The sequence below is a fragment of the Hyla sarda genome, chromosome 1 (genome assembly GCF_029499605.1).
Source record: "Hyla sarda isolate aHylSar1 chromosome 1, aHylSar1.hap1, whole genome shotgun sequence".
NCBI lineage: Eukaryota > Metazoa > Chordata > Amphibia > Anura > Hylidae > Hyla > Hyla sarda.
In genome coordinates, this window is record NC_079189.1 from 490,398,030 (window position 1) to 490,416,163 (window position 18,134).

The following is an 18,134-nucleotide window of genomic DNA, read 5'->3' on the forward strand; positions in this document are numbered from 1 at the left end:
TCACGTATGCCCCAGCACCCCGGGCAGAGCTGTCACGTATGCCCCAGCACCCCAGGCAGAGCTGTCATGTATGCCCCCAGCACCCCGGGCAGAGCGGTCATGTATGCCCCCAGCACCCCGGGCAGAGCGGTCATGTATGCCCCCTGCACCCCGGGCAGAGCTGTCATGTATGTCCCCTGCATCCCGGGCAGAGCTGTCATGTATGCCCCCAGCACCCCGGGCAGAGCTGTCATGTATGCCCCCAGCACCCCGGGCAGAGCTGTCATGTATGCCCCCAGCACCCCGGGCAGAGCTGTCATGTATGCCCCCTGCACCCCGGGCAGAGCTGTCATGTATGCCCCCAGCACCCCGGGCAGAGCTGTCATGTATGCCCCCAGCACCCCGGGCAGAGCTGTCATGTATGCCCCCAGCACCCCGGGCAGAGCTGTCATGTATGCCCCCAGCACCCCGGGCAGAGCTGTCATGTATGCCCCCAGCACCCCGGGCAGAGCTGTCATGTATGCCCCAGCACAGCCTGTCATGGCGGGTCCAGGGTCTCACCGTGATGGGTTGCTCCTGCAGGCTGCCCACGGAGAAGCAGTTATCCCCCGGGTTGACGGCTCCGGTCAGCACCTGGTGCAGATTCATGGTCGTGCGGCCGCATAGAGCCCGGCACACGGCGGGAGGTCAGCAGCACAGCATGAGACTTCCTGGAGTCACAACGTCCGCTGAAAGTCACTCACTCTACCGGTCGCCGTTCACACACAGCAGCAGGGCCGGGCTCCGTGTACTGCAGGTATCGCACAGGTGCTGCTGGGAAGTAGGAGGAGGGAGGCTGAGGAAAGCGCAGCGAGTAGCAGAATCCAGACACTGAGGTAGCCTCTCTCCCCGCACTGCGCAGGCGCCACTGTCTCACTGCACCTCCGCTGCCGTCATCAGTGCGCCAGCTCCAACCTCTGCAATCCTGCTCACCCCCCCCTAGCGGTCAACTGGTTATACTGACGCCAAAGCGACCGGAGAGAAGTTGTGGTCGTGTCCCGGAAGGCCGCGTCTCATTGGGCAACTGTTCTCACGGAGAGGCGGAGAGTTACGGTTACGTAGAGGCGCAGGCGCAGTGACTGCTCGGTCACATGGCCAGTGTATTAGCTGAAGTCCTGTGTGGAAATTGTTGCTCTTATCTGCTCTGAATGTTTGCGGACGACCATAAGGCCGCGTTCACACTTAATTCACAGTAGTTTGCGTCAGTGTTTCTAAGGCATAGTCAGAAATAAACAAATGGTTCAGAGATTTCCATTATGCTTCCAGTCTGTCCCTTTCATTTGTCTGACAAATACTGATTAAAAAAAGTAGTATTTTATATTAGGGTTTTTCATTTTACCATATAATGAAATAAAAAAACTATAAAAAGTTATTTGTAGAATAAAAAACTATTTCTGTAATCTTTCTGTTTCATTTTCATGCTCTTTACTCTGCATTAGAATGGACGTTCTTTATTCTCCGGTAGATTACAGTATTACAGTGTTTTGGTACTAATGTTACTTACATTATTTATATGTCAACTATAAAGAAAGCTTTGTAAAGGGTCGGGGGTTTTCATCTGAAGTCCCATGCAAGTCTATAGAACCTTACTTCCCAATCTCCGCTCTGCACCTCCAGGTTAGTGCATCCGTCCATCTTGCAAGTCCCGGACGTCACTCCGGTCCCAAGCATCACAATTTCTGGAAAGAAGGGGATCGCACCAGAGGACCGGAGTAGGACATCGGGGGCACCACTAGAACGCTGGAGGTAAGTAAAGGTTTATTTTTTTAATATGTTGTTAAGTGGGAAAGTTTTAACCACTCCTATTGGATAACCCCTTCAAAGGGAAACTAAAAGCTGGTTCACCTGCACTAAACCTAATTCACTGGGTTATAGTATGGGTTAACTGGATTAAAATGATGTATCACGTACTCTGATCTGTGGCGCCATTACGTAGATACAGGGTGTCGTCCTTTGCGCAATGGAGGCAGGATCCAGCATCCCTGCCTCGGTCCTCTCTGCTCCTATATGCCCATCCTCCTAACACTTACATGGCAAAGGGGTCGATGAATATTTAAGAGGTGAGTGGGCATATGGGAGCAGAGGGGAAGGAGGCAGGGATGCTGGATATGCCGGATATAATTTACATATTAGCAATGGAGGGTGAGACACCCTGCATCTAAGTGCGGTTTACAGATAAAAACACAATTTTCTCCCAATACTCCCACATCACAAGTGCTTCAGCCGTAACCTCTTTACCACTGATCAGCCCAAGCTCCGCATCTCTGAGTGAATGTGTCAGTCCGGCTTGCAAGCCATGACCCTCATGCAATGCCACGCCCCTTTAAGTTTCAACCCTTTTTTGTGTCAGTCCGGCTTGCAAGTCACCACACCCCTTCTATTTTCAGCCCACTGTCTTCAACGCAACTCAGCCCTAGAGAAACAAAAAAGGGGTAGATCAGCTCACCAAATCCATATGTGTCAAGCATCAGGCAATAGTCCCGGAGCACGGACGCAGGGAGCCGCCACTCCCCGTGAGACTGAGAGGAGGAAAATGGAAGGGGTCCAGCTCCTGGGTAGGTAATCCAATAAAACTTAACCTTTAATGGCAACCAATAAAAACATGGAAAGTCGCCACAGAGGTGACGAGTGACATGTCACTTAAAAACAAGGGGGGGGTGAAACGCCGACGCGTTTCGAGCAGTTGCTCTTAGTCATGGCGTTGGTACCTAGTCACACGGGGGTTTAAATACCCTCTGGCATATGGTCGGGTCCCACCGTGGAAAAAACTCCCCGCCTCCGTCCAGCAGGATGTGACGTGGCATAGGGAAGGTAGTCAAGAAAAAAGAAAGAAGGTGCGGCCAGGTAAGAACTGACTAGGTGAAAAAAGATGGCCGATTAACCCATGCATAGCCCGCATGTCAATACATACTAAGTGTAAGGGCATGCGGTACATGCGAACAATGCAGTGTGATAGTGCAGCGGCCGCTAGTGGGATATTAACCTGTCGGGTAATTGGCCTATCATATGACAAAAGGCGCATGTTGTGAATTAGCCTGTCACATAGAAAAAAGCGCATGTTGTGAATTAGCCTGTCACATAGAAAAAAGCGCATGTTGTGAATTACCACCTAAAAGTCCAGACTAGCAAGTAAATGTATTCGTACACATGAGAGTTTAGCCCGTAACTAAATGTAACATGATAATAGGCATGTTTAGCAGTTAAGCAACTCAGCCCTACCTGGGGATGGGATATGAGGTTGGAATATGTAGACAGGATAAAAGGACGAGATACGAGGACGGAATATGAGGTTGGATACGAGGTAGGTATATGAGGACAGGATACAAGGAGTCAAGGACATGATGTGAGGACAGGATATTAGGTTTGGATATGAGGGTAAGAGCTTCATCATATGTTTTTCCTCTCCCACAGGGTTTAGGTAGGAAAGGCAGGGCAACACTGGTTACTCTGTTATAAATATAATATATGAATTATGTTTTTTTTTTAGTTATTTGTATTTATTATATGATAAATGTGAAAAGGGGGGTAGGCACTTTTTTATTTTTAAATAAAGTTTAGTTTATATTTGGGGCAGGATGGTCCCTTCCATCTCAGAAGTAAGGAGTAGCGGGACAAGTGGAAATGGATGACACCACACTGGGAGAAGTGGGGGCCAAGGTAGGCAAGTATGCCTTCTTTATGTTAATGCAGCCCCTGGGCAACACGTTTTTTTTTTAGTGTAGGCACAGATAACTCCTCCAAATATTTAATTGGTTGATTGCCAACACCCAGCACCATTGTTTTATGGAGCAGTACACCGTGGCTCAGTTCATTGTATTGTGGATGTGCCAGGTTACTGAACCTCAGCTACTATTCAAGTAGCTGCAGTAATCTGGCATAGTCACTACAGAATGAACTGAGCTGAGACTTTCACTATGTACATCCTAACAGAGCAGTTCTGCCGAATAGGTGATCATCGGGTCCACTCTGATTCAAATGTCAATCATTACAACCCTGGCCTATAAGGAATTTGTTCGGTTGAATTTCCTCGGTTGTCTATGGCAGGGAAAGGTTTAATGATAATAATGTATATAAACTGCAGAAAAAAAGCAAAGTAACTGTGAACTAAAAGTGCATTTTGTAGCCAAATGGGAATCCATCCAGTCATATGACTGAAGGTATACAATTTGGTGAAAATAGTGACTTTCTAGTCACACGAATGTGAGCCTACAATTATTATCAAGCACCAAAGTGACACTTAGGCTATGTTCACTCGATACAATTTCTGTGCAGAATTTCACATAAGAATTCCGCACGGAGATTCTGCAGCAGCAGAGTCCAATTGATATCAATGGGATTATGCTGCACTGTGCACATAGCAGAATTTCTGCAGCAAACATTTATGCTGCGGAAATCCCCATTCCATAGTCTGCATAAAGAATAGAAGCCTAAAATGCCACTAACTTACTTCCATAGAGAGAAACACAAATTTACACACATAGCCTCTTAAAGGGGTACTCCGGTGCTAAGACATCTTTTCCCCTATCCAAAGGATAGGGGATAAGATGCCTGATCATGGGGGTCCCGCCTCTGGGGACCCCCGTGATCTTGCACGCAGCACCCCGTTAGAATCAGTCCCCAGAACATGTTCGCTTCGGGTCTGATTATTGGCGACCACTGGGGCCAGAGCTTGTGACGTCACGGCCCCGCCCCCGTCTCACGACACGCTCCGTGACATCACAATCCTCCGGCCCCCGTGATCGCCAATAATCAGACCCGAAGCGAACATGCTCTGGGGACTGATTCTAACGGGGTGCTGCGTGCAAGATCACGGGGGTCCCCAGAGGCGGGACCCCCATGATCAGGCATCTTATGCCCTATCCTTTGGATAGGGGAAAAGATGTCTTAGCACCGGAGTACCCCTTTAAGAGGCTATGTGTGTAAATTTGTGTTTCTCTCTATGGAAGTAAGTTAGTGGCATTTTAGGCTTCTATTCTTTATGCCAACAGCGAACATGCTCCGGGGACTGATTCTAACGGGGTGCTGCGTGCAAGATCACGGGGGTCAACAGGCGGGACCCCAGCGATCTGGCATCTTATCCCCTATCCTTTGGATAGGGGATAAGATGTCTTAGCGCCAGAGTACCCCTTTAAGCTTGAAGTACCAGGGTCCCATATTCTCCTGACGGGGATACCAGAGCAGAGCCTCATCACTTAAATGGGCACTGTCATTAAAATTATTTTTTGGCATATGATACAGCAGGTAAAATAAATAAGATTTGTAATATACTCCCTGTTAAAAAAAAAAAAAAAGTATTTTTATGTCACTTTGATGGCCTTAAAAAATCTGGCCACTAGGGGTCTCCCTTCTGGTCCAAACCGCATTCGGTCTGCTCCAAATCACATACTTTGGTCTCCTGGCAGGAGGCCAAACTCAGGGAGTGTGGTCTGGCCATAGGCTCTCCATATTTCATACACAGACAGACAGTAAGTGCTGTTCACTGCCTAAGGCCAGACCACACTCCCTGAGTTTAGTCTCCCTGAGCCAGTCCAGCAGGAGACCAAAGTCTGTGCTTTTGATCAGACTGAATGCAGTCTGTTTACTCTGGGTGCACAAAATGTTGCACACCTAAGCACTTGTTTTTGCAATTTTTGTGGGTACGCTTAAAGTAGCAAACAGCTTTCCTTACCTAAGCAACTTTCAGTTTTCACTTTGGTTGCAAATTTATGAAGTGCGAATGTCACATGTAGGGATCAAAAAAAGTCGCAAACCCATCCAAAATGTGGCAAACCTAAGCCAGATCAAACCTGGCTTAGGCTAGGATTCCACTGCGTTTTTTTCACAGGAAAAAATACCAGAAAAAACGCAAAATGCAATTTCCTGCATCTGACATTTTTACTGGCGTTTTTGCATTTGAGTTGAAATAGCATTTTTGGCCCCTTTGGCGTTTTTTTCAAAATGTGTTGGGTACAAAAAAAAAGGATGAAGTAGGGATGGAAAAAAATATATTTAAGGACATTTTTATTTTTTATTGTGAACTTTTAATCATTTTTTTATAAAGTGTGTGTGTGTTTCACTTTTTTTCTAAATATTTTTTATGTAGTACTACTACTCCCAGCATGGAACAGACTGTTCCATGATGGGAGTAGAAGTACCTGTACTAATAGACATATTGCCCCGGGTGTCAGTCCTGACACCCGATGCAATCGTCCATAATATAGCAGAGATGTGGAGCAGCTCTATACAGCGCTTGCATCTCTGCACTATACTCCGGCCAGTGATGTGAGTAGAACATCACTCATTCATATTTTCCACCCAGAGTGGGGATTGGCCGGATGATAGCAGCCAATCACAGCTCTCAAAGGGAAATATGAATGAGTGATGTGAATTCTATTCACATCACTGGCCGGCGTATAGTGCAGAGATGCGAGCGCTGTATAGAGCCGCTCCGCATCTCTGCAATAGATAGGATGATCACAGTGGATGTCAGGAGTGATACCCGCTATGATTCTCCTTAACTGCAGGTACTACTACTCCCAACATGGAGCACACTTTGCTCCATGCTGGAAGCTGTAGTACCTGCATTAATAGACAGATTGCAGCGAGTGTAAATTTTGACACCTGTTGCGATCTGTCTATTAATGCAGGTACTACAGCTCCCAGCATTGAGCAGAGTGCGCTCCATGTTGGGAGTAGTAGTACCTGCAGTTAAGGAAAGATCACAGCGAATGTCACTCCTTACACCCGCTGTGATCCTCCTGTATAATGTATAGATGCGGCCGGCCGCTCTTCTATGGTCCTCTGCACTGACGTATATATACACCTATTAACCCCTTAAGGACACAGCCCATTTTCACCTCTAGGACGCAGCCCTTTTTTGCACATCTGACCACTGTCACTTTAAACATTAATAACTCTGGAATGCTTTTACTTATCAATCTGATTCCGAGATTGTTTTTTTGTGACATATTCTACTTTAACATAGTGGTAAATTTTTGTGGTAACTTGCATCCTTTCTTGGTGAAAAATCCCCAAATTTGATGAAAAAATTGAAAATGTTGCATTTTTCTAACTTTGAAGCTCTCTGTTTGTAAGGAAAATGGATATTCCAAATATTATTTTTTTTGGATTCACATATACAATATGTCTACTTTATATTTTCATCATAAAATTGACAAGTGTTTACTTTTGGAAGACACCAGAGGGCTTCAAAGTTCAGCAGCAATTTTACAATTTTTCACAAAATTTTCAAACTCGCTATTTTTCATGGACCAGTTCAGGTTTGAAGTGGATTTGAAGGGTCTTCATATTAGAAATACCCCATAAATGACCCCATTACAAAAACTGCACCCCCCAAAGTATTCAAAATGACATTCAGTAAGTGTTTTAACCCTTTAGGTGTTTCACAGGAAAAGCAGCAAAGTGAAGGAGAAAATTCAAAATCTTCATTTTTTACACTTGCATGTTCTTGTAGACCCAATTTTTGAATTTTTACAAGGGGTAAAAGGATAAAATTTATACTTGAATTTGTAGCCCAATTTCTCTCGAGTAAGCACATACCTCATATGTCTATGTAAATTGTTCGGCGGGCGCAGTAGAGGGCTCAGAAGCGAAGGAGCGACAAGGGGATTTTGGAGAGTACGTTTTTCTGAAATGGTTTTTTGGGGGCATGTTGCATTTAGGAAGCCCCATGGTGCCAAAACAGCAAATAAAAAAAACATGGCATACCATTTTGGAAACTAGACCCCTTGAGGAACGTAAAAAGGAATTAAGTGAGCCTTAATACCCCACAGGTGTTTCATGACTTTTGCATATGTAAAAAAAAAAAAAAAAAATTTCACTAAAATGTGTGTTTCCCCCCAAATTTCACATTTTTGCAAGGGTTAATAGCAGAAAATACCCCCCAAAATTTGTAACCCCATCTCTTCTGAGTATGGAGGTACCCCATAAGTTGACCTGAAGTGCATTACGGGCGAACTACAATGCTCAGAAGAGAAGGAGTCATATTTGGCTTTTTGAGAGCAAATTTTGCTCGGGGGGCATGTCGCATTTAGGAAGCCCCTATGGTGCCAGGACAGCAAAAAAAAATGACATGGCATACCATTTTGGAAACTAGACTCCTTGAGGAACGTAACAAGGGATAAAGTGAACCTTAATACCCCACAGGTGTTTCACGACTTTTGCATATGTAAAAAAAAAAAAAAAAAATTTACCAAAAATGCTTGGTTTAGCAAAAATTTTACATTTGTAAAAAAGGTAATAGCAGAAAATACCCCCCAACATTTGAAGCCCAATTTCTCCCGATTCAGAAGACACCCAATATGGGGATGAAAAGTGCTCTGCTGGCGCACTACAGGTCTCAGAAGAGAAGGAGTCACATTTGGCTTTTTGGAAGCAAATTTTGCTCTGGGGGCATGCCACATTTAGGAAGCACCTATGGTGCCAGGACAGAAAAAAAAAACACATGGCATACCATTTTGGAAACTAGACCCCTTGGGGAACGTAACAAGGGGTGAAGTGAACCTTAATACCCCACAGGTGTTTCACGACTTTTGCATATGTAAAAAAAAAAATATTTTTTTTACACTAAAATGCTTGTTTTCCCCCAAATTTTACATTTTTACAAGGGATAATAGCAGAAAATACCCCCCAAAATTTGTAACCCCATCTCTTCTGAGTATGGAAATACCCCATAAGTGGACGTGAAGTGCACTGGGGGCAAACTACAATGCTCAGAAGAGAAGGAGCATCATTGAGCTTTTGGAGAGAGAATTTGGCCATGTGCATTTCCAAAGCCCCCCGTGGTGCCAGAACAGTGGACCCCCCACATGTGACCCCATTTTTAAAACTACACCCCTCACGGAAGGTAATAAGGGGTGCAGGGAGAATTTACACCCCACTGGCATTTGACGGATCTTTGGAACAGTGGGCTGTGCAAATTAAAAATTTTATTTTTCATTTTCACAGACCCCTGTTTCAAAGATCTGTCAGACACCTGTGGGGCGTAAATGCTCACTGTACACCTTGTTACATTCCGTGAGGGGTGTAGTTTCCAAAATGGGATCACATGTGGGTATTTATTGTTTTGCACTTATGTCAGAACCGCTGTAAAATCAGCCACCCCTGTGCAAATCACCAATTTAGACCTCAAATTTACATGGTGCACTCTCCCTTCTGAGCCTTGTTGTGCGTCCCCAGAACACTTTGCGTCCACATATGGGGTATCTCCGTCCTCAGGAGAAAATGCGTTACAAATTTTGGAGGCTTTTTTTCTTTTACCGCTTGTGAAATTTTAAAGTATGGGGCAACACCAGTATGTTAGTGTACAAAAATGTTTTTTTTTTACACTAACATGCTGGTGTAGACCCCAACTTTACCTTTTCATAAGGGGTAAAAGGAGAAAAAGCCCCCCAAAATTTGTTAGGCAATTTCTCCCGAGTACGGCGATACCCCATATGTGGCCCTAAACTGTTGCCTTGAAATACGACAGGGCTCCAAAGTGAGAGCGCCATGCGCATTTGAGGCCTAAATTAGGGATTTGCATAGGGGTGGACATAGGGGTATTTTACACCAGTGATTCTCAAACAGGGTGCCTCCAGCTGTTGCTAAACTCCCAGGATGCTAGGACAGTCAATGGCTGTCCGGAAATGCTGGGAGTTTTTGTTTTGCAACAGCTGGAGGCTCGTTTTGGAAACACTGCTGTAGGATACGTTTTAAATTTTTATTGGGGGGGGAAGGGGTGGTGGGAGGGGGGGGGGCAGTGTACGTGTGTATATGTAGTGTTTTACATACATGTTACATTCACACTGACGGCGGATTACACTGAGTCTCCCGCTAGGAGTTTGAGCTGCGGCTGCTGCAGCTCAAACCTGAAGCAGGGAATTCACTGTAATCCGCCGCCAGTGTGAATGTAACCTGTACATTCACATGGGAGGGGGGGGGGGGGGGCAAAACTACAACTCCCAGCATGCACTGACAGAACGTGCATGCTGGGAGTTGTAGTTTTGCAACAGCTGGAGGCACACTGGTTGGAAAATACTGAGTTAGGTAATAGAACCTATTACCTAACTCGGTATTTCCCAACCAGTGTGCCTCCAGCTGTTGCAGAACTACAACTCTCAGCATGTACTGATTGCCAAAGGGAATGCTGGGAGATGTAGTTGTGCAACAGCTGGAGGCACGCAAGTACAACTCCCAGCATGCCGAGACAGCCATTTGCTGTTCCTGAATGCTGGGAGTTGTAGTTTTGCAAGATTTAGAGGGGTTCAGGCTGGAGATCACTGACAGTGGTCTCTAAACTGTGGCCCTCCAAATGTTGCAAAACTACAAATCTCAGCATGCTAAGACAGCAAACTGCTGTCTGAGCATGCTGGGAGTTGTAGTTTTGTAATATCTGGAGGGCTACAGTTTAGAGACCACTGTCAGTGATCTCTAGCCTGAACCCCTCTAAATCTTGCAAAACTACAACTCCCAGCATGCCAACACAGCAAACAGCTGTCAAGGCATGGTGGGAGTTGTAGTTTTGCAACATCTGGAGGGCGACAGTTTAGAGACCACTCTCTAAACTGTCGCCCTGCAGATGTTGCTAGGCAACAGACTCCTGGACATGCGGCGTCATACTCACCTCCACCGCCGCCGTGATCACAGCCGCCGCCATCATCTGGAGCTCCGCCGCCGGGTAAGTGACCGCCGCTGCCGCCGCTACTACACGGTTCCCCCTGCTGTGCCCGGACACCGATGGGCGGGCATAGCGCGGGGAACCGAACTTTAACCCCCTGCCCCCAGTCTGCTATTGGTCGGCCGCTCCGCCGATCAATAGCAGGGATAGGAGGGGTGGCAACCCTGCCACCTCACTCCTATCTCTTCAAGGGGGATCGAGGGTGTCTTGGACTCCCCCGATCCCCCTTATTTTATCGCGGCGCCGCCGTTGATGGGCAGGGGGAGAGCGCTCCCCCTGCAAACACCATAGATGCCGTGATCAGACTGATCACGGCATCTATGGGGTTAATGCTGCCGGGACCGGCGCGATCGCGGCCCCGGCAGCTGCGGTGGGACTCCGGCTGTGATTGACAGCTGAGTGCCACCCGCGATCTCCTGCGCTGCCCGCGGCAGAGCAGGAGATCGCTTGGACGTATGCATACGTCCATTTGCGCGAACGTGTAATTCGCCTGGACGTATGCATACGTCCAATAGCGGGAAGGGGTTAATGTTTCCCACAGAGAGTTGTGATTGGCTGGAACCATCTGGCCAATCACAGCTCTCTGCAGGAAATATGAATAGGTATATATATATACGGCAGTGCAGGGGACCATAGAAGAGCGGCTGTCCGCATCTGTACATTATACAGGAAGATCGCAACGGGCGATCTGTCAATTAGTACAAGTACTACTACTCCCATCATGGAGGGTGCCATGCTGGGAGTAGTAGTCCAACCTAAAAAAAATAAAAAAATGCCCGTCCACATAAATTGATCCCTGTTTAAAAATTTACAAAAATGTTGTTATAAAAAAGATACATTTCGTTAAATACAATTTTTTCCAAATACAATTTTTTTTAATGGTACCCTACAAAATTTTATTAAAAAAGGCATCTCCATCACTTTTTTGGATCACTAAAGTCCAAAAGAGAATAAAAAAACGCCTGAAAAAACGCGTTTTTGGCGTTTTTCTTGGCATTTCTTCACTCCCATAGACTTCTGCCAAAAGGATAAAAAAAAAGCCATACTGAAAAATGGAAAGTGGAAAAAGAATTTTGCGATATGTCATTGATTTACAACTAACATCTGGCCGCAGTGCTTTTTGGCCGAAAAAACGCCATGCGGCAGAATTTGCGTTTTTCTTGGCATTTTCCCCCCAAAAGAACAAGTGGAATTCCAGCCTTACAAAACTGCCTTCGGAGAGCACGTTTAAAAAGATGCACAAAGTCGCTGAAGAGAAAAGGAATCATACAAAATGGTTTTCTGAAACTATTAAGAGTTTATGTGCGACAAATTTATCAACCCCCCCTTTATATATGATAAATGTGTCGCACATATGCAAATTTCACACCCGAGACAACAATGATAAATGCCCCCCTATGTGTTTGTGCTTATTTTGGCTTCACAGGGTCGTTGTACCTGTTTGGAAGCTTGGTTTTGAAATAATAATACTAATTTACAATATACAAGATAAACACAGTCTTTCCACTATACAAAACAAACACAAGAGAGAAGACAAAGCCCCAGGTTTACAAACAAATATGATCATGGAGGATAGAAAACACAAACCATGCAGAATTTGTTAGTTTGTACCAGAAAGGCAAGTTTTCAGATATTGATATGTCTTTATGTTTAGACACAGCTAGACATGGCTTTGATTGAAATTACAGAATTACTACAACTGGGCCAAAAAAGATGCAATATTCTCAGTTACGCACACTGAAGGTCAGATTACCACAGCCGCTAACTGCCTTGGTATGAAGTAGTAATAGCATTTGCCAGTCAACCACTTTAAAAGGGGATAAGATGCCTGATCATGGGGGTCCCGCCGCTGGGGATCCCCGTGACAGCTGTTATGCCCCCTCCCATACGCTTGCATTGAGGGGCGGAGCGTGACGTCACACTGGGGCGGAGGCGTGACGTCACATGCCGCCGGCCCTGTGGTCGCCGGCAATCAGACTGATTTTAACTGGGGTGCTGCGTGCAAGATCACGGGGATCCCCAGCGGCAGGACCCCCGCGACCAGGCATCTTATCCTTATCCTTTGGATAGGGGATAAGATGTCTAAGCGCCGGAGTACCCCTTTAAGGCCAAGTTTAGACAGTGGCCCTCATTAACTAAAGTCCAACCGACTCTTTTTCTCGGTTATTGCGCCTAAATTTTTGTCGCAATGTCTGTGCGACTAATTTTGCGACCAAATTTTAGTCGCACAACCGACATTTTAGAAAACACTCGGGAGTGTTTTTTTATACTATGAAATGGGCGTGTTTTATGCAAAAATGGGCGTTTTACCGACAAAAAACCAAAAATACTCGGAGTACTTCCAAAATCACTGGAGAAAAAGTGTGAGTTTCCTCACACAATAACCGACAGCCAAGAGGCCGAGTGAAATTCCAAAAATGGAGTGATTTGTAACAAGGGACTGTTTACCATTGTGTTTTGTGTGAAAGTAACTTGGTTTATAACCGGAAAACATTTTGTACAGTTAAACACTTTTATGAATAAAGTATTTAATGTTTGGGTGATCATTTTTTATTATTTTTTTTACATTATAACACCTGAATAATTTTAATTAATGAAACTGTTTATAAACAAACTAGTCCAAAACCTCTTGACTCACACAAATACATTTTTATTTATAAACGGTCTTTTAGGTCCAAAAAAAGTTTGTGTTACGTGTTTGGAGTTTGTGCGACACAATTGACTAGTGCGACACAAAAAACACGTGCGACAGAAAAATAACTGACATGTGCGACAGATTAGTAAATAAGCCTGGAAAAAAAATGATGATATAGAAAACACTCCACAATAAACACTCCACTTTTAGTAAATGAGGGCCAGTATGTATAAACCTGCAGATTAGAGTGATTTTTTTTTTTTCAAGCTTTTTTTTATTATTTTTTTTTTTTAGAATTTTCTAAATTGCTTCTTTTTGTACAATCCATTTTGCAGGACATTTTTCTAAATCTGAACCTGTCAGATAATTTATGCAGAATCACTTGCCATATCTGATTTATGCAGAATCATGCTGAGGGAGAGAAATTGAGCTCTTTGATACATAGTTTTTTTAATGATTTAAACCCTTAAAGGGGTACTCTGACGCTGGGGACCCCCGGGATCTCGTGACGTCACGACCCGCCCCCTTAATGCAAGTCTAAGGGAGGGGGCGTGACGGCTTAGTTTTTTTTTTCCATTTTTGCACATTAGTTTTTTCCTCCTCAAATTCTAAAAATCATAAAGCTTTCAGTTTTTCACTTACAGACCCATATGAGGGCTTATTTTATGCAGTACCAATTTTACTTTGTAATGACATCATTCACTTCACCATAAAGTCTATGGCGAAACAAAAAAAAACTGTTATTTGTGGGACATAATTGAAAAAAGAAGTTTTGTAATATTTAGCGGCTTCTATTTCTACGCAGTGCACTTTTTGGTTAAAATGACACATTTGTTCTGTAGGTCCATAGAGCTACAATGATACCCAATTTATGTAGTTTTTTTTTATTTAACCCCTTCAGGACCAAGCCCATTTTGGCCTTAAGGACCGGAGCGTTTTTTGCACATCTGACCACTGTCACTTTAAACATTAATAACTCTGGAATGCTTTTAGTTATCATTCTGATTCCGAGATTGTTTTTCGTGACATATTCTACTTTAACATAGTGGCAATTTTTTGTCGATACTTGCATCCTTTCTTGGTGAAAAATCCGTAAATTTGATGAAAAATTAGAAAATTTTGCATTTTTCTAACTTTGAAGCTCTGCTTGTAAGGAAAATGGATATTACGAATACATTTTTTTTGGTTCACATATACAATATGTTTACTTTATGTTTGCATCATAAAATTGAGGTGTTTTTACTTTTGGAAGACACCACAGCGCTTCAAAGTTCAGCAGCAATTTTCCGATTTTTCACAAAATTTTCAAGCTCGGTATTTTTCAGGGACCAGTTCAGGTTTGAAGTGGATTTGAAGGGTCTTCATATTAGAAATACCCCATAAATGACCCCATTATAAAAAACTACACCCCCCAAAGTATTCAAAATGACATTCAGTCAGCGTTTTAACCCTTTAGGTGTTTCACACGAATAGCAGCAAAGTGAAGGAGAAAATTCACAATCTTCATTTTTTACACTCACATGTTCTTGTAGACCCAATTTTTGAATTTTTACAAGGGGTAAAAGGAGAAAAATTTTACTTGTATTTGTAGCCCAATTTTTCTCGAGTAAGCAGATACCTCATATGTCTATGTAAAGTGTTCGGCGGGTGCAGTAGAGGGCTCAGAAGCGAAGGAGCGACAAGGGGATTTTGGAGAGTACGTTTTTCTGGAACGGTTTTTGGGGGGCATGTTGCATTTAGGAAGCCCCTATGGTGCCAGAACAGCAAAAAAAAAAAACACATGGCATACCATTTTGGAAACTAGACCCCTCGGGGAACATAACAAGGGGTAAAGTGAGCCTTTATACCCCACAGGTGTTTCCCGGCTTTTGCAAATGTAAATTTTTTTCTAAAATTTTTACCTAAAATGCTTGGTTTCCCAAAAATTTTACATTTTTAAAAAGGGTAATAGCAAAAAATTTGAAGCCCAATTTCTCCCGATTCAGAAAACACCCCATATGGGGGTGAAAAGTGCTCTGCTGGCGCACTACAGGTCTCGGAAGAGAAGGAGTCACATTTGGCTTTTTGAAAGCAAATTTTGCTCTGGGGGCAAGCCACATTTAGGAAGCCCCTATGGTGCCAGGACAGCAAAAAAAAAAACCACATGGCATACCATTTTGGAAACTAGACCCCTCGGGGAACGTAACAAGGGGTTAAGTGAACCTTTATACCCCACAGGTGTTTCACGACTTTTGCATATGTAAAAAAAAAAAAAAAATTTTCACCTACCTCCGTCGCGTTCGATCGGCGATTGATTGCTCCAAGCCTGAAATCCAGATTTAAGCAATCGAACGCCGATTACACTGATCTTTGCCGTGTCAATGCACGGCAATGATCTGTGTATGAGATCGGTATGTGCAGTGAAATAGCCACCAGGGGGGGCTATAACACTGAAAAAAAAAAATGTAAAAAAAAAAAGTTAATAAAGATCATTAACACCTTTGTGTTTGAATCCCCCCCCCTTTTCCCATTAAAAAAAAAAACTGTGTAAATAAAAATAAACATATGTGGTATCGCCGCGTGTGGAAATGTCCGAACTATAAAAATTCATATTTAATTAAACCGCACGGTCAATAGCCTACATGCAAAAAAATTCCAAAATCCTAAATAGCATATTTTTGGTCACTTTTTATATCATGAAAAAATTATTAAAAAGCGACCAAAAAGTCCGATCAATATACACATGGTACCGATAAAAACTTCAGATCACTGCGCAAAAAATTAGCCCTCATACCGGCCCATACATGGAAAAATAAAAAAGTTATAGGGGTCAGAATATGACAATTTTAAACGTATAAATTTTCCTGCATGTAGTTATGATATTTTTTTTTGAAGTAATACTAAATCAAACCTATATAAGTAGGGTATCATTTTAACCGTATGGACCTACAGAATAAAGATAAGGTGTCATTTTGACCGAAAATGTACTGCGTAGAAACGGAAGCCCCCAAAAGTTACAAAATGAAATTTTTTCTTCAATTTTGTCGCACAATTAATTTTTTTCCCACTTTGCCGTGGATATTTTGGTAAAATGACTAATGTCACTGCAAAGTAGAATTGGTGGCGCAAAAAATAAGCCATCATATGGAATTTTAGAAGGTGATGAGGTAAATATGAAAATGCAAAACTGTATTTAACGGTATTCCCCCCCCCCAAACATGTAACCATGGGCGCTGCTTCTCTAACTCCCCCCCATCATGTGACCCGTGGCCGCTGCTTCTCTAAACCCCCCCCCCTCCGGTTTATCAGCACTGCGCTGTCCCCCACATCAGGGAACTAATTATATGTCACCTGCAAGCGTCGCTCTCTTCGTCCTCCTGTGAGTTGCAGGCCGCCGGCGCTGGAAATCTGTACTGTACTACATATTCCTTGTGCCCGGGCTGCAAAAATAAACAAAATAAACTTTAACTTACCTTCCTACATTCCCCCGTTGCTTCGGTAAAGGCCTCACGCTGGGGATGGGAACGTCACAGAGCCGACAGCCTATCACCGGCCGCAGTGATGTACCCCCTTGGTTGGTGATAGGCTAAGCGCACTGTCATGTAGGGAGTCGGCCGGCAGAACAGCGCCTCCGGGTCACATATGATTAGTTCCCCGATGTGGGGACAGCACGCTGCGGCTGATAATTCATTAATTCGGGGGGGGGGGAGGGGCCCAACCTGTATTGATATCGGGCAGGAAAAATTTTTTGGTATTCGGTATGAACCAGTATACCGCCCAGCACTAACGTACAGAGCTGCTTTTTTTTTTTGTAGCTTCACTATTGTTTATGTGCCTGTTGGTACTGCGCTGTCTTCCTTCCTGTATCACAAAATGCGGGCTCAAAATTTAACAAAAAAGCCTCCAGAGTACGGATATTCATGGTGCGGCATAGTATGTTTTTAGTATTTTTAAATTTCTGAGGAGGGTGGATGTGTTGTTGTGGGATAGTTGGAGTGCAGCTATTTAGCACCAGGAAGGCCAGTCAGGGTGTCACCTGATGCGGTACGCCCCCCCCCCCCCTTCCCGTCCCTCTCTACCAACGCTACAGGTAATAAAGGGTAGATAAAGAACTTTGGCTATTAACATAAGGGAAAACTTTTCTGCTTTAAAAAATGCTTTTGAAAGGCTAAGATTCCACTTGTTTTTTTTCTGGCAGTTTTTGGAATACCGCCACTGCAGTTTTTGAGCCAAAGTCAGAAGTGTATTCAAAAGGAATAGGACATATAAAGGAAGGACTTATACTTTTCCTCCCTTATGGATCCACTTCTGACTTTGGCTCAAAAACTGCAGTGGAAGATATCCAAAAACTGCCAGAAAAAAAAACAAGTGGAAACTTAGCCTAAGCGAGATTCCCGGGTTTTGCTTACGTGTGATTTATTTATCAAGGTCGTGTGACTATTTGATAAATAGGTCGCATGTAAGCAAAAGTAAGTAAAAAGAAAATTGTCATATAAAAGTCAGACATTTGAAAAGAATGATAAATCTCCTTCATAGTTTTTCTCTGTGTCTGTTCCACACCTTGTTTTAACTAATAATAGAGACAAATAATAGCTCTATTGAGGACCAAATACTGACCATATTACGACATATGAACCCAGCTTTACATTGATGTGTTTGCAAAATAATTCTCAGCAGAAACTTTTTTTCCCACATTTTCTTGTTATTTATTTTTTCCTTTCCTTCCAGCTTAGCAACACACAATGACGCATAACACAACATAGCTGAAAAGTGCAGATACTTCTGTATTTCAACAGTCTTTGGTCAAAATAGTCTCAAGATAGAAACTTGTCGAGTCATGATTCC

General features: G+C 43.7%; 2 protein-coding genes across 9 annotated transcripts in view; one reads left to right on the top strand and one right to left on the bottom strand.

Moving 5' to 3' along the window:
* The window catches only part of DMXL1 (Dmx like 1), a 151,908-nt gene extending 151,230 nt beyond the window's left edge, over positions 1-678 (bottom strand). For all 6 annotated transcript variants that reach the window (XM_056537383.1, XM_056537380.1, XM_056537384.1 and 3 more), the window contains exon 1: positions 541-678. In XM_056537383.1, coding sequence (XP_056393358.1) covers positions 541-627 — 87 coding nt within the window. In that variant the 5' untranslated portion in view covers positions 628-678. The remainder of the gene's footprint in view (positions 1-540) is intronic.
* DTWD2 (DTW domain containing 2) overlaps positions 658-18,134 on the top strand; it is a 340,228-nt gene continuing 322,751 nt past the window's right edge. Inside the window, exons 1-4 of one of the 3 annotated variants that reach the window (XM_056537386.1) lie at positions 658-775; positions 1,636-1,764; positions 2,406-2,420; positions 3,223-3,319. In XM_056537386.1, coding sequence (XP_056393361.1) covers positions 3,303-3,319 — 17 coding nt within the window. In that variant the 5' untranslated portion in view covers positions 658-775; positions 1,636-1,764; positions 2,406-2,420; positions 3,223-3,302. The remainder of the gene's footprint in view (positions 776-1,635; positions 1,765-2,405; positions 2,421-3,222; positions 3,320-18,134) is intronic. The other 2 variants (XM_056537389.1, XM_056537392.1) reach the window with 2 other exon arrangements.